Below are 18037 nucleotides of genomic sequence, written 5' to 3' on the forward strand. Positions count from 1 at the left end.
CCTAAAATTATCATAGTAATTAATAAGTTATTTATTATATTTTAATGTCAAATACTTCATGTCTTAGACACTAGTTGAATGAACATTGGATATGATTAAATACTTATAGAATTAATGATTAATGAAGAATAAATTCATCAACTTTTAGTAATGAGTTTGAGCTCTATGATACAGTTAAGACTTTAGTCATGATAGTTGAATGAAAGACGAAAAAATTTCTTAAGTTATTCATTGATTATAATATGTTAATTTATTAGAATTTGACAATATTATTACACTCTAGAGTTAACCTTAAGTTGTAATTAATGAAAGAAAATATTATATTATTTTTCTATTGGTTCTTGAAAGTAAATGATGTGATTTGATACTATTGAGACATTAAAGAGTGTTGATGCTTACCTTAATTAATAATTGAATAATGATTAATTTACGATGAGCTTAGTACTGAATCTACATTGTCATATACAAATGAGTGACACAATCTTTACATAAGAAAATATTTTATTTGATAATTAAATTAAAGAATTTAATCAAATAAATATTTTATGTGAAGTATTATTATATTTTTTGCTAATACCAAAAATATAAATAATATTAATATAATAAAGCAAAGTAATTTGAATTTGGTGGAAATATGAGTGTCATTCCTAGACCACTACAACTGCACCTACTAAGTTGTTTTATTTTTCGTTGTTCCATATTTGAAAAGATTAATAGCATGTATTGATTTTGGTGTGGATGCGTGTATAATCTTTACACAACTAAAGAAAATTTCGATACTTTAAGAATTGACAACCGGGTAAACAATTATTTTTTTTATCTATTATTGTTATAGTATATTTTAGCCATAAAATAGATCATCTTATTTTGCTGGAAGTATTACACTTTGTTATTCCGCCAGGAGTGTTATGAACACTCCCTATTTAACTATCAAATAATTCTCAATATATGTTAGTTTTGATCCGTCAATACATGTTAGTATAGGATTTTTTATGTGTGTGTGTGTGTGTCTTTCTTTTAATAAAGAGCTACCCAAACTTCGTTGCATTTGTCTGTGTACATCTACAAGACTTCGTTGCTTTTGCAAAGTGCATGTCTGCATGATGTAAGCCAACTTTAAATTATGCTAAAGAAAAAAAAAAGTAAAACAAAAAAGACAGAGAGAAAGAGAATGAAATTTGATATTGACTTGTGATGTTTGAGATTCAACGGCCGACGGCCTTACATTGATGTTGCCACCCATGCCATAAGCCATATTTTCCTTTCCATTGCATGTGTACTCACTAATTAAGGACGAAACAACTTTCATTAAAAAACACAATTATTCATGCCCTTGTCCCCTTCTTGTTTTGAGTCTTTGTTCCAAATTCTTCACAGCCACACATAAAAAACTACCAAATTTCATCTTGGTACCATTCACATGGGAGGGAGTGCTTATTAATTAACCACTCCGATATGTTTATTAGTAGTATTTTTATTTGATTAATTTTTGTTATTTCTTTTTTTATTAATCAAAATTATAATTTAATTTTTTAATAAAATTTAATTAAACAAAAACTACTAGTATTAAAATTTATTTGTGGGTTTTAATTAATACGGGACTGCTTTTTTTTTTTTTAAGGAATTAATACGGGATACGGGACTTGTTAACTAATGACAATAAACATTCCCCATTCATATACATGACATGATTTGTTTAACTATTCAACTATCTACAATGTGACATTTTTTACAACAAATTTTTTATAAATAAAGCATAGTAGATTTACAACCTGTCAAAGAAAAAATGATTGTAGGACTTGATTTTATCATACATGATAATAGATCAGTCACTATTACAAAAGATTATTTACTAATCTCTACAGACTCACAAATGTCACCCATAATAGACGAACTCACATCAGAGTTACGAACAAAGCATAATTTAATGCCAATAACCAATGTCCTTGTGACATACCTGATAATTGTAAAATAAAAGAATCACAAAATTATGGTAGGATAAGCACTTTAGAAACATCTCATGATTCTTACCAAGAAAATATGTAGCAGAATCTTACTACAATTCCGTCAAGATCAATAAAATCATAACTTTCGATAACATACAATAGATAAAACAATGATAATAGGAGAAGACCCCACTAAATATTGGGAAAAAGATTTTGTTATATGCAAATTAGAACTTATAAACCCAGACCTGGTAATCAAAACCAAAGATATTCAATATGGGAATTTCGAACAAGAGGAATGTAAAAACCACGTAAAAGCCCTTTTAGACTTAAAGGTTATAGAACCCAGCAAGTCTTGCTTTCATTGTTAATAAACATTCAAAACAATAAAAAGAAAAAACTAGGATGGTCTATAATTATAAAAGGCTTAATGATAATACTCACATAGATGGATACACTATTATTTCTTCTAAAGATGTGTTGATAAATAAGATACAGAAGGCCAAATGATTTTCAAAATTTGATTTAAAATCAGAATTTCACCAAGTAAAAATTTTAAATGACTTAAAACATATGTTTAACTAAATAAATTTTTTTATTTATTTTAACTACATCGAATCTTGAGTTTCAAGACCTTGGGTCCACTAATCATCACCAATTTTTACAAGAACTAGCCTAAAAAAACACTCCACCATTAATAATTTAGTCAGAATAGATGGCGAGAACTTAATTGGACTTATTTTAAAAATTAAAAGACCTAATTTAAGAGAAAAAAACTTTAAAAGATAAAAATCAAACCAAAAATAAATAAATTAGAGAATAAAAAACTAATTTAATAAAAAAATAAAAATTCAGATATTTGAGGTATGGCAATTACTCAAATAAATGAAAATAAACTAGTCTTCACGGAAGCCCTGCTTTCATTGTTAATAAACATTCAAAACAAAAAAGAGAAAAAAACTAGGATGGTCTATAATTATAAAAGGCTTAATGATAACACTCACATAAATGGATATACTATTCCTTCTAAAGATGTGTTGATAAACAGGATACAAAAGGCTATAAATGGTTTTCAAAATTTGATTTAAAATCAGGATTTCTCCAAGTAAAAAAACATCCTGACTCAATAAAATGGACCGCCTTTTCTTGTTCATAAGGATTATTTAAATGGAAAGTAATGGCTTTTGGATTGAAAAATGCACCACAAATTTTTCAAAGAAAAATGGATAACATTTTTGGAAATTACAAAGAATTCACGTATAGATGATGTACTTGTTTTCTCAAAAACTAAGGAAGAACACTATATACATCTTAAACAAGTTCTTCACTTATTTGAAAAAATTGGTTTGATTATTTCAAAGTCAAAAATGGAGATTTGTAAAACCCATATTTCTTTCCTAGGAACAAAAATAGGAAAAAAAAATAAGGCTTCAGCCTCACATCTCCCAAAAAATCCTTGGTTTTCCAGACAAAATGGAAGATATAAAAACCCTAAGAGCCTTTCTAGGCTTACTTAATTATGCAAGAAATTTTATTAAAGACTTAAGGGAAATATACAACTCCTCTTTACAACAAGACTTCCTTAACTGTACTGAGAAAATTTAATACAGAGGATATAAAATTGGTCCAAAAAATAAAAAAATGGTTAATAATTTTTCATATTTATCTCTCCCACTAGATTCTGACTACCTAGTCATATAATGCGATGGTTGTGAGCAAGGATAGGGAGCCATCCTAAAGAAAAAGAAAAAGAAATATGAAAAAATTCATGATGAAGAAATCTATAGGTATGCCTCAGGAAAATACCACACGAAACCACAGGTATACTCAACTTCTATAGATTATGAAGTCAGTGCCATGATAAATGCCTTAGAAGGATTTAAACTCTTTCTGGTCAACAAAAGCGAAATCACCATAAGAACTTATTGTGAAGCAATAGTAGTTTATGGTAGCCAACAAATAAATACCGATAAAAAACCTCACAAAAGATGGCTTTTATTCCAAGAATATGTTTATCATAACGGAATAAAAATAAATTTTGAACACATAAAAGGAGTTAAGAATGTTGCTGCTGATATTCTTTCTCGTTTTGCAGGAATCCGACAAGATGACGCCCTCTAAGGTCTCCTACCAAAACATAAAACATAAAATGAAGTTTGACAATCAAGAATTATCAGTACTTACGAATGAGTTTCACTACCCTGGTAGAGAAGCCATCAATGATAAATTCAATTGCCTTATTGACAATATTTGGAATATTCCAAAACACAAACAATGATGAGCAATTCGTCTGTTCGGTAAAAAGGGCATAATTTGTGTCTTATACAATTTTTGTATAACAAATAACCAATGAGCCCCCCTCCTTACAAAAAGCCTCTCTTTCTGGGAAAGGTTATATAGCTTTTGTCCTATTATGAGGACCCCATAAAGGTGTTTACACCACTTTCAAAGCCCAATCTACAAAGGATTTTATTCAAGGGAAGAAGCAGAAAAAATCCTTGAATTAAATACCACTGGTATTAATAAAATTAAGAAGGTCCTTGAGCCAAAAACTACAACCATAGGCATAAATGTTGACCAAGCCAAAACTCCCCCCAAATCCTATAAAGACTCTATCAACCCAAATGTCCTCGGACCAATAAACTGCTTGAACCTAGACATTTCAAGAAAATACAGAAATTACTGTTTAGGGTACACAACAACCAAACCCAGATTCTTGGCCTTTACATAGGTGTGCATGCCTATTTCAACCAGAAATTTGTGTGTGCTAGAAAAACGCCTTTCTGCAAAGACAAAATTAATTGTCCATGCAAAATAAAATTTCTTTTTAGGCAAGCCAGACTAGACCTAGACCAATTCAAGTCTTTCGGATATAAAGACTTGGCAATCTCCACAAAAAGTCTTCTAGACTATGGATGTCTAGAATCAATCCTGATCCCTCCCTCGGACAAATTTGAAGGGTTTAACCCTTTTATAAATGAAGCTATAAATCTAATACAGGCAGAAATGATGGATTATATTTCCATCAAAATTGTAACTTGCTCGAGCAACTTTTCAGCTCAAAATTATCCCTGTCATGTTATGAAACTCCTACCAGAGGATCACAGGGATTTTCCCTGTTTTTTCAATGATGAATACAAGACTTGGGATGTACAGGGCAACATACAGTACCAATACAACCTCATGAGGGAACAAATACAAGGGTACCAATGGTTTTTCTTAGAACTAGACAAACAAGATTTTGATCTGATAAGAGAGACCCATGATACAAAGCTCTTCTAGCCAACATACAATGAGGAGTTTTTTAAACCCTTCCCGGTTGAACATAACAATAAATTGGTTCAATTATTCCAAAAGGAGAAGAAGGATAAAGAGATTTATGAGGCTAGTGGTTGTCATGGACAACAAACTCCTCCATTTCCATCTAGTGATCTTTTCATGGAAGACTCGTTAGACATTTTCTACTCTGGGAACGCCCAAGAAGAACAAAATGTTACTGTTACAAAGTTATCAAAGAATTGATTAGAAGAAAGACACATCTTGTCAAGATACAACTTTGATCTTTAGTACTCGACTTAATATCCAAAAAATATATAAGGTTCTTCTTTCTATAAAAAAATAAAATGGGATCATCATATTCTATATTTTTCTTAAATAAAATAACTTATCGTGTCCACTTGAGGAGTGTCTTCTATCCATCTAAATCGATCTTTCTTTCTGCTTACTTTTATAATTGTATTTTTTCTTTAATCTCGTTTTATTTCTGATACAATATGATATAATCTAACTAAGAGGCTCTGCCACCTTTCCTGATATATATTATGTTGATTATTTTAAATTTGTCTTTATTTGTAGCTTCTTTTATTATTTACTTATTATTATTACACTCGACTCGATACCTTTTTGCTTATAATTGTGTTTTTCTTTAATCATGTTTTATTTCTGATAAAATATAATATAATATAAATAGGAGACTCTGCCACCTTCCCTGATCTATATTATATTCATTATTTTAAATTTGTCTTTATTTGTAGCTTCTTTTATTATTTAATTATTATTATTACACTTGACTTGGTAAATAAAACAAGCATAATAGGAGAAGATCCTATTAAATATTAGAAAAAAAAATCCTGTTATATACAAATTAGAAATTATAAACTCAGACTTGATAATCAAAACCAAAGATATTCAATATGAGAATTTCGAACAAGAGAAATGTAAAAATCACATAAAAATCCTTTTAAACTTAAAGTTATATTCCTATTTTTTTTGTCTTCGTTTCTTTCAGTTTCATTATAGTCTAGCGTTCTACTACAACCATTATTAGTTTATAAAGAATTTGTGACATAATTTGTGTTGACGCCTCAAAATAGAAACTAGTGTGGCTTCACAAATATGAGAAAATCTTGAATTCACTTCCAACCCGATAATTTGTGTTGAAGTTGAAGCCTTAAACACTTCCCCATTGCGTATGTTTGGATACGCCTTGCAGTCATTCCAAATTGATTTTTCTTAACTGTTACAATGAAGTAACTTTTTGTTGCTTCTATTTTTTCAATTATCCACCATGATTTTGATTTTTGCTGCTGGAATCGATTCTGCTGGGTTTCAAACACGCATAATTATGCTCAATTATATCACCTCGAACAAAGACATAAATTTCAAAATGAAGTTGACTTTAATACTTAAAGAGTAATTACATAATTAATGAATAAGATACAGAAAACGAGATACATACATAAAAAGCTTGGAAGCTACTACAACTTACAACCCATTTGCAGCAACGGATAGTAGTAGTATAAAGGAAGAAAAGTGCGAGACGCACCAATAATTCAGTGGCAATAAAACTCCTCACCCACTTGGTCCTCACATATATGCTAATTTGTTTAGGGAGTAGCCACACTTATTTAGTAGCCGATTTGACCGGGTTACCAAAGTAATTTCCCTGTTTTTGGTTAAATTGAACCTCCAAGTCCAAGTTCATTAAAATAAAAGAGACTAGTAGAAACTTGAAACTCTAAAATATCACTATCTCCAAGTCCCTGTTCATTAAAATAGAAGAGATGGTATGGTACTAGGTTGAAACTCTAAAATCACTATCTCCAACTTTTAGTTCTTTAAAATAGAAGAGATATTGCATTTCAGAATACAGTGTTCTTTTTTAGGAGGGGGGCGGAATAAAGTTAAAACTCTAATCACTATCATTAGTACAGATACTCAAATCTTAAAGATTATAACAAACTTCGATACTTATAAAGAGAATTTATGCCAGTAACTAAGCCTGCTCTGATTGTGAAATAAAAATCCTGTACAATTTTAAAGAAATAATGCATGAGTATCAGTCATTCTTTTAATTTAATATTAAATATTTTTTTATTATATAAAAGAGAAAAGCAAACACAAAATTAAGATCTAACACAGGGTGCAGTCGTTTTTTAAACTCCCACGAGGAGATCTATGACTTCTATCAATGTATTTAATTTAAATTTAAATTTACATAAAAAGACAAAAATATTACTACTATAAATGGCTTGAGGATAACATTACTCGTTAGAAAATGCACACTCAAACAGCCTTATCAAAGAAGTAAATAGAGAAGTAGAACCGTCTCGTCAATTGCAAAATTCTGCAGCCTTATAGTAGTAACATTTAACATTACTCTTTTGACACTTTTAACATCATTTTTTATAGAGCAAATTAATCCGATAGCGACAACCAGGAGGTTTCGTGAGATTAGACTACAACAATTTTTCGGGTTTTTTTTTCTGTTCTTACACTAATTCTTTTATTTAGTTAAAAAATTATTACATTAGCACTTTTATACATTATCGTAACTCTCTTAGTTATTTACAAATATGAAAAATTTGTTATAAACCTTAAAAATAACAAAAAATTCTAATATGGTCTCACTAAAGGTTAGTTGAGAGAAAAGAAATGAATAAAGGTGTAAAACAATGAATTTCACGTGATTTTGCTGTTTATTTTTCTTATGCATTCTAAAAGTACGTTGTATTAAATAGAAGCCATAGAGAATATGAAAATAGATAACAAATTTTTAAATTAAAATAAAATATAAAAGTTATAAAACCCATATAAGATCCATATAATTTCATCTGTGAAGAGATCGATGTAATTTAGTTTCTCTTATATAAAAATTGTAAAATTACTTCACATAAAATAAACAGAAATTGCAATGTTATCATCATATCAACATCTCGAAAATCTAACAACTACAATATCCCATAAAACGAAAAATCTGAGTCCAATAACTACACGTTCATTCTAAAAACAGAATTTCTAACCGAACAGGCACAACCCATCAACGGATCTACCCTCCCCAAATAAAACCCCCAAAACAACGCGTACAGAAAAATAAAAGATAAAAAAACTACAATACAATAAATATTTTAAAAAATGCAAATGTCCCAGTACAGTGAAAATTATTGAATGACCCTTCTCGAAGGGTAAAAGGTGAAATAAAATCACATCAAAGAGCAACAACACCAACCATCAATGCGAAAACCAACCAAAAGTGAAAACCCAACCCAAGCCTCTCCGCAGCAGCAGCACCGTTCTTCTTGTCCCCACTCGCGGGTGTGGTCGCGTTTTCGCCACTCGCTGCTGACGATCCGCTGCTCCCCGCAAGCGCGACGGGGAGAGCGGCCTTGGCGTGAATGTTGTCGTCCTTGAAGCCGTGCACCGCGGGCACCCCCGCCGCAACGGGACCCACCTGCCACACGTGGCTGACGTTCTCCGCCGAATCGGGGATCTTGACGGTGCCGTAGATCGTTATGGCGCCGTTGGTCTCTTCGGCGGAGAGGTCCCACGATTCGAAGGTGAAGGCCTTGACTACGTCGATGCTCTTGTAGGAGGTGAGGTTGTAGCGGCGGAGGGTGACGGCGGAGCCGGAGGTGGAGGGGAGGGCGAGGAGGGCTTCGGCGCCGGGCATTCCGCCGCCGGCGAGGTTGAGGCCCCAGGCGACCCAGCCGGAGGGGGAGGGAGGAGAGGCGGAGAAGGCGACGGAGAGGGTGCGGTTGGTGGCGTTGAAGGTGAAGTGGAGGGTGGCGCCGAGGGTGGGGAGGTTGGTGCAGTTGGCGTAGGTGCGGTTGAGCTTCTGGGAAGCACAAGTGAGGGCAGAATGGGAAGGGGTGGAAAATAGAGAAAATAGAATGATGAAGAGGGAAATGGTGGTCATGGGTGTGAAGGGTAGATCATGGAGTGCCATTGGTGGTGGGACTGAAAAAGTAGAACAATGGAAAGAGAAAGAGGAAATGGAATGAAGAAGTCACTAGTAGTAATGGATTTGGGAGTTGAAGAGTAGATATATATATAATGGAAGTGGGAGCGTGTGGAGAGCAGAAAGCTGGATTTGAAAACCTGTGCAAAGGTTAAACTTGTTAATGACTCCTTTTTAATCAATTTAATTAGTTAATTAATTGTATAGTTTTTTGTAAAAAAAAATTATCTCGCTTTGCATTAAAGTTTGTCAAAAGTGGACCGTTAATGAAGATTATTAACCTGGGCAAGGTTACATAGATTAGAAAAATTGTATAATTAATTAGTTAATTAAGGTTTGGTTTGGTTAGAAAAAAGTTGGAAAAAAATCAAAAAGAGGAAATTTTTCCCTCTCTTGTCTATTATCTTGATTATAAGCAGAAAAATACATATTTGAAAAAATTAGTTAACTTCTTTAAATTATTTTATTTTTAATTAAAAATATATATTTTCATAAATTGTATATCATTCGTTGGAATGTTACATAAGTATAAAAATAAATTTTTGGTCTTAATAAAGCATCATTTGCATCATTAATATAAGCAAAAATAATTAATTTTACATTATTAAAAAGTTAATTAATACCATTTAATTCTATTAACCACATCTAAGAAATAATTTTTTTCGTTGAAATTATAATCACAATTAATTGAGTTTTTTTAAAATGATATAATTTAAAAGTAGTTAAAATTTATTTATATTTAAGTAAAAATATTAATTTTTGTTGTTTATAATTAGGTACAAAAATAGTATAAAATATGCTTTTGGTATACTATTATTTTGTTTTGTTTTGTTTTATTTCTTTCTTTCTTTTTAATATAGTACAAAATAAGAATTTAATTCATTGGGTAAAAGTTTTTACAATTTCAACAACTAAAAAAAAATAATATATGTAACTTTTATGTATGAAAGTCAATAGTTTTATTATATAGTTTATAATTACATAACATTATAAAAAATTTATATCATCAATTTATATATTAATGTTTCTCAAAATAAAATTATTTAATAGATATATAACATTGGTATAAAAGAGTTTTTATATTATTATTTAGCTGGCTTTTAAGATATTTATTACAAAAATTTTGACAGATTCATCGCACATAATGATAGACATAGTGCTTTTTCTTCTTCTTTTTACATTATAGAATGATATTTCATCTATTCAAATAAAACATTCATATTAAGTCAGGTTTTATAAGTTTTTTTTATAAATATTAAATTTTATATTCTAACTTTGTTCTCATATAAATAATTAAACGATGATTTTAAGGTATTTTGTGCATTACTTTTTTTAACAATTAATAAAGACATTTAACAAAATTGTTTTGCTAATTGTGTTATTTTTTAATTTTTATAAAAAATATTGAAAGTCATTTGTATTAACATGGAAGAAAAATTTATATACTTTTTGGTCATGTAAATAAAAAGTATTAAATCATGCTGAAATGGTATTGAATAGTTAATAATTTAATGGGGCTCTGACAAAAAATTAATTTTATAGGGAATAATTAAATTGTTTCTTATTTCCCAAAACAAATTAAATTATTTCTATGAAAGAATAGCGTGTCAGTCTTATCAATTTTAAATATGGAAATTATGACCGTGGCTTTGATTTTAGAAATATAGTATATGCATTTAATTGTCAAATTAATTCATTAATGCGTATTCCATGTGACTGTCAGTCCAACTAGTCTTTTAAGGGTACAACAAAAAAATACTAAAAAGAAAAACTAGCCTTAAGGATTCGTGATGTGAAAACTAATATAGTTAAGCAAATGCACGTTCAAGAATCTTAAAAATCTATCTTATCAAGTTTGATTAATTCTATATTTTCCATAGACTAATTTAATAAGTCATACAAATTCATCGCATCTTTTGTGTTTTCTATTTTTCAAATACACATGCATTTATTAGGTTTTAATCTGAAAATTGTGATTCTGACTTGTCTTATTTTTTTTTAATGTGATTTTGACTTATCTATTTTGCATAATATGAAATAAATCATATGTCTTTAATAGGTTTTAATCTGAAATTTGTGATTCTGACCTGTCTTATTTTTTTAATGTGATTTTGACTTGTCTATTTTGCATAATAGGAAATAAATCATATGTTTTTAATGAATCTCTTAAATTATTTTTACTCTGTGTTTTGTGAAATCATTTAGTTGTCGTGTTCTCAAAAGTAATAAGTTATTTTTGTGTTATGTCTAAGAATGTTTGTTTTCTTCGTTGAATCAACGGGTATCTAAACATCCACTAAATAAAAAATAAAGGTATATAGTCAAATTTATTTCTTAAGTGTGATGCACAAACAAATTCGGTCTTGAAAAATAAAATTTTTGAATTAGTATCTAAATATGCAAAAGAGGCAATAAATTAATTCCGTAGATAATTTAATAAAAATTTTGTTTCTAAATTTTATAACTTAATGTTAAAGTGACCTAAAAAAATATAACTTATTATTAAATTGGTTTTTGATTATTACAACTTAATGATAAAATAGTCTCAATAATTTAATGGCAAGATTAATTTGTTGCATTTCTTGCACATTCAAGAACTAAATTTATATTTTTTTTTTATCTTTTAAGGATCAATTTGTCGCTATGTCACACTTTTTCGGGTAGGGGTGTTCACGGGCCGCTTAAGACTATTTTTGATCAAATTCAAAACTCAACCTAATCAAATTTGATTAGTTTGGTTCGGTTTCATTTTCACAATTTTTTTTAAACCCAGTTCATTTGGTTCTATTCGGGTCAATGAGTTAACTATTTAAATTTGATCTTTTTTTTCTTAGAACTATTATTTTATATCATGATTCATCCAAATATTCAATACAATTAACATAATATTATCAAATAATCTAAATCACAACTATTTTCTACAGACTAATTTCTTGCAATAAGTTTTACTGGAACTAGATTTTCTACAATCAAATTTGTTGCAGTCATATTTGTTCAAATAAATGAATAAAATATAATCCATTAATATTATAAACATAGTAAAAAAAATGAAAAAATGGTGAAAAACAAATAACAATGTAATTCAAAGTAATACCTTAAGAAAATCCAATACCAGTAGTCTCAACATTTGTCGTTCCAACACTTAGAGTTCCAATATTAACAATATTTAAAATCAAATCAAACAACTCTAAAAATTTTAATCGAATATATAAATCTAAATTTATGACAAAATCTGCACATGAACAAATTTGATCAGTTTGGTTTGATTTTGACCAAAATATATAAATCACCCAACCCAAATTGTTCAGATTAGTTTGGATCAATTCGGATTCACGGGTGACCTGTACCCATGAATACCCCTACTTTCGGAGACAAATTTAACTATTTACCCTAAAAATAATCTAATGTGACTAAAACTCGATTTTGAAAGCCAAAGTCTTTTTTAATGGTGTATTTGATAGAGGTAAAATGAAGTGGAAAGGAAAAGAAATTTTAAAAATTAATGTGAGTCTTACACCTTTAATTCGCTATTTTAATTTAAACATTTTTCCCAATTTCATTTTATTCCACTTTTCTCTGTTCTATCAAACACACTTTAACTTTATGTTTGGATTGAAGAAAAGAAAATGGTAAAGGAGAAAAAAATTATAATTTGAATTGATAAAAAAAATGAGAGGAAAGAAAATTTTAAATTTTTGTATTTGAAAATCAACATACCATAAGAGAATGCTCCACTTTATCTCATTGGATTTTTCCTTTAGAGTATGTTTGGATGGAGAAATTAAAGTGGGTAAAGTATTTTAACCGGGACATTGAAATGCCTTCTTATAAAATAATCTATTTGGATAGGATATTTTAGAAGTAATTAAAATGTCATCATTTTTTTAAAGCATTTTAATAGACTAAATTGGCAGAATTTAAAATTCTCACAAAAGATAGAGGAATTAAAATTCCCCGGCCACTCTCACGCACACTTTTTCTCCCTAGCTCTCAGCAACTCTCACGACGCCGCACACACTCTCTCTCTCCCTCTCATCACACTAGCTCTCTTCGTAGCTCTCTCTCCCTCTCAGCCACTCTCACGCACCACACGTAGCGCTCTCTCACAAGTAAGTTTTTCTTTCAACCATATCTATTCATCACAATCTATGTTTCATTTTTTATTTCATTTTTGTAGCTCGATTTTGATTTCATTTTTGTAGCTACAAGGGTCACTTGATTTTATTGATGTATGTTTCGTTTTCTATTTCATTTATTTTGTTTCAATGATTTTGATATGTTGGTGGGAGTGGAATTGGATGAGTTTGGAGTTGAGATAGGTTGTGAGCACCATATGTTTGTGAATATGCATAAAAGAGAAATAGAGAAACAAATCTGTTTGAAATAGAGAAACCAAATACAGTGATTAACCAGTGTTGGGTCCCAACTCTGCAACATATTGCTGGGTTTTTTTTTTTACTATGAATGAACACATAGGATGTTGTTTATCAATGCAGTCTACAATGGCTAGATTTGGCCTATTCCTCTTTTGAGTACTGTTTTTAATCAACTTTCTTTCTTTCGGAACATGTACCAACTATTTTATCATTTTGGATTGTATGATAATTTTGATTTTGATAGGAGATGTGAATAACTCTAAGTTGATGTGGCCATGAACACATAGGATGCTGCGTATCAATTTTGATTTTGATAGGAGATGTTTAAAGGATCAAATATTTTTTATGTATGTTTAAAGGATTTCAAATCTCTCTTTGCAATTGTGGACATGGTTGGTGTTTTTGTGGGGTTCTGTAAGTTAGTTTGATAGAGAATTCTATAGTTAGTTTGAAAACAGAATTTCCAGAATAATACTAAGTCTAGTAATGATAGAGAAAATATATTTACACAAGAATTTGTTTAATATATATTTTAGTAGGCAAGAAACAAACGGAGATCATTAAATTATGAAGTTCCAAACCAAGGAGCAAATAATAAAAACAAGGCAAACCACATTGTATTTGGAGAGGGGTTTATAGTTTAAAGAAGTTTGTGTTGTATCCATCGAGTGGGATAAGGCTCTGCTGTTTATGTTGTTGACTTGTTGTGTTGTATCCATCCATATACCCCCGATAGGTCATTTTTCGATGTGTTACCTGTAACATATCAACTTTGATTTTTCTTTCTACAGTATTGTTAACTAAATATTTACAAGCTAATATGGTAATTTTTTATATAAAAATGACTCATTATTTTGAGTAACTAATAGTTATTTTATAGAAGGTAACCACTAACCAATGACATCTTACTCATTTTAGAAACTAAAAAAAAAGTTTTATTAATGTGGGTATAAACTAGTTAGGAAAAAAAATAAGGAATTGAAGTCTTGAACCAGTTGTGACATAACAATCAAAATGCTTATGTGACAAGAAAATATCAGTGTAGTTGTGATTAGTTGTGAAAGTCATTACTCGAACTTCAGGATTTATATATTATAAATGGGTAGATTGTTTTTGATAATCAGTATATGCTCATACAGAGAGAGCATAGATGATTAATTAAATGACTTATAATAGCAGAGAAAATACCATGAATTACTATTATTATTATCATTATTATTTTGTCTGTTCTTAGACAATTTTTACAAAGAATTGATCAGTAAAGTAAAGTGTGATTATGACACTTGAATGCAATCAATGGCTTTTTCTCAGCATTCTTGGTGTTTGTTTGAAGCCATTACTCTAGCCCAAAACTTGATTTGCACTTTCATGTCACCTGAAGACTTGTGAGAAGTCCAATTTGGAATTGGAGGAGCACAACTTTGTACCAACCATGCCTCTTATAAGTATGGTCTCCTTGCTGCCTTATCTTCCTCTGTCTTATCTCTTTTTTTCTCTTGCAAACCAGGTAGTATGCTAGCTAAACTTGGACTAAGGTTTCTCTCTCAAATGAGAACCCCAAATCCTTGAACCCCTGAACTTCTTCAAATTCAAGATCACTTAGGCTTCTTCTCATTGTTTTCTGATTCAAGTACCTGTGCCTCATCTCCATAATACCCTCTTTGTCGAAGCTTTCAACCTCAGTCTTTCTGGCTGGTCTACGTCTTGGAATGCTACAAGACTGTCATGCATAGCCAAAATAACACAAATGAGAAAATGTGAGGACTGAGTAGTTAACTTCAAAACATTCAAATCAATCTGAATTTGAAAGAATATATATGTCTTAAAACTTTACTTTCTAAATAGCTATTGGCTTTTCTTAAAAAGTATCATTGTAGCAGCAAAATGATGCATGTCCTTTTCTAATTATATGATTTTGCTTAGCCAAAAACTTTTGGGTTTTTGGCCATGCTTTAATTGGTGCTATTCTGGGCGTTGGCCACAATAAAAGCAATCATAAAATCTTACTAGGGACATAATCTTATGCATTTAAAATATAAATGAAACATGTGTCTATTACTTAAATATCTTACAAAATCAGATGATTGAAGTACCTTGGAGGTTTGCCTGGGGGGCAAAATGTCAATTTGTGTAGGTGTTGATGGTTGCTTGCGGAATTTGCCAGGTCTAGTATCATTTACTTTGTCACCCCTTCATGTGTTCTGAATTTATATGGAGGCTTTTGTATCTATTTTCATTGAATTCTGATTATAAATTAAATGAATGTTGTACACACATAGGCTAAAGATTTGACTATTAAAAAACGCTCAAGCTCAGCTTTCTAGATAAGTCATGTGAGATATGACAGCATGTTCTTTAAGATGTCCTTATATTATTGTTTAGCCATAATGAGCTTATTGTTTACTGTACTGTATTTGTTTAGAAACCTATACAGGTATATTAGACTTTGATCTCCATTCATCAATCTCTCATTAGCTTCATTTTTACTCTCTGTTATTTTATTTTATTTCATGATTTAACACGTTATTTCAGTTAGTTTACAATATTTTTTATCAATCAAAAATAAAAGACAAGTCATTATGTGAATCTAATTGCACTCATTACATCAGTTAATAGGATAAAGTCTAACTGAGAAGGACGTAACAAATTACCATTTGATAAGTGAAAAGCCGATTTGGTCACCGGTCACCAAAATTTCATTGCATTACACTAAGAACACATAGTAGCCCAAACAAATTACCATTTGAAAAGTATAAAAAAAAAGTGAATAAGCCTTTATGTAAGTTATGTAATTGTGGAGTTAGACGGAAGCAAATTACAAAGTATAAAGGAGAAACAAGTTGTTCACGTACACACTATTCTATATTTTTCCTCTTTGTTCCTCATAAAAAAATTGAACTTTATAACACACGTCAACACTCATCTTTTGTTGTTACACAATGCTTTTGGCTCCTATCAATTTTACTTGAGGAGTTGCAATTGATGTCCATTCCCTTCTTTATTGATAATTTTTTTTAATTTTTTCTTATCAATATTTTTGCTATATTTTCTTTTGTTTTTAGGTTTTTTTTACTGCATTATTGAAGCCACTACTTTGTTGTTAGCCTATCACTTAGAGCCATCTTAAGAATTACATATTTGAACGGTTGAGAACTTGAGGTGTGTGTGGAAAATGTTATCTTTTATTAGGTTTTTAGACTTCTATAATTAGGAAAAAATATTTAATGAATGTCTTATGTCTTGTTACATGCCCGTAGCTTAGGCTTTTCATAGTCTGGTCCTTGTTGTTTTTTCCTTTATTTTGCTAATGTAATTAATTAGATTATATAGTAGTTTTTTATTGCATTGAACTCTTAATTTTTCTAGTTTTTAGTGGCTTGTTATATTATTTGGATTTATATTCTCATCATTTTTTAATACTTTGAGTTATATTATATCATTAGTGTCACATTAATTTGGGAGTAATATTTTTAATAGATATAACAATGAAGCATAAAAGAATAGATGCAATTTTTAAGAGGATAAAACAAGGATTCTAATGATCCAATTGTTCAACTAGAGGAATTTGTGACTAGCTAGGAATTTGTTACAACATAGCTTGGTACCCTTTTATGCTTCAGTCTTTACCCTTTTATAGCTTGGTACCCTTTTATGCTTCGCTACTTTTATTATATTACTTTTTCTTTTAGTTATATAGTGTGGATAGTCAAGAAATGGAAAGTAATATAGTTGATACTTCGGCTGCTTCAAGAAAACGTAGAAGAGATGAAGAAGAGGAAGAAGAACTTGAACAAGCATTTTTCATTATTGTTAGTGTTGTCACTATGCTTTTGGATGCACTGACTTGGTATCATGACATGTACTTTGTTAAGGAACCTGCCCAAAATTTGGAATTAGAAAGGCATAGTTCCCTCAATCGTTTATACAGTGGAACAAAAACTGATTGCATTGAACAATTAAGGGTCAGTAAAAAGGCATTTTTTAAGCTTTGTAGAATTTTACAAGAGAAAGGGAAATTGGTAAAAACAAGAAATGTTCCTATAGCTGAAGTTGTGGCAATGTTTTTTCATATCCTTGCTCACAACCTAAAGTATAGAGTTATGCACTTTAGTTATTGTAGATCCATGGAAATAATAAGTAGGCAATTCAAGAATGTCCTGCGAGCTATAATGAAAATAAGCAAAGAATATTTGAAGTTTCATGACTATAATCTAGAGGGCTCAGTGGAAAACAAATGGAGATGGTTTAAGGTAAGTTTGTCATTTGTTACTAATTATAAGGTACTTTAAGTGATCATAACTTATTTTTTTTATTTTGAAATGTTTTTAGAATTCGATTGGGGCACTTGATGGGATACATATTCTAGTAACAGTTGCTACAGAAGATAGACCTAGATATCGTAATAAAAAATGTGATATCTCTACAAATGTTTTAGGAGTTTGCGGTCCAGATTTAAGGTTTATATATGTGTTGCCTGG

The 18037-nt window shown here is 30.2% G+C and overlaps 2 protein-coding genes across 2 annotated transcripts in view; one reads left to right on the top strand and one right to left on the bottom strand.

Annotated features, from left to right (window-relative positions):
- LOC114391200 (protein FAR1-RELATED SEQUENCE 5-like) overlaps window positions 1-18037 on the top strand; it is a 61724-nt gene that overhangs the window by 31722 nt on the left and 11965 nt on the right. The gene's annotated exons all lie outside the window — the stretch shown is intronic.
- LOC114391201 (auxin-induced in root cultures protein 12-like) lies at window positions 8125-9258 on the bottom strand. The gene has a single exon (XM_028352238.1). It carries the CDS (start codon window positions 9169-9171, stop codon window positions 8434-8436), a length of 738 nt encoding a protein of 245 aa, XP_028208039.1. The 5' UTR covers window positions 9172-9258; the 3' UTR covers window positions 8125-8433.

This window comes from Glycine soja, chromosome 16, assembly GCF_004193775.1.
Source record: "Glycine soja cultivar W05 chromosome 16, ASM419377v2, whole genome shotgun sequence".
Lineage (NCBI taxonomy): Eukaryota > Viridiplantae > Streptophyta > Magnoliopsida > Fabales > Fabaceae > Glycine > Glycine soja.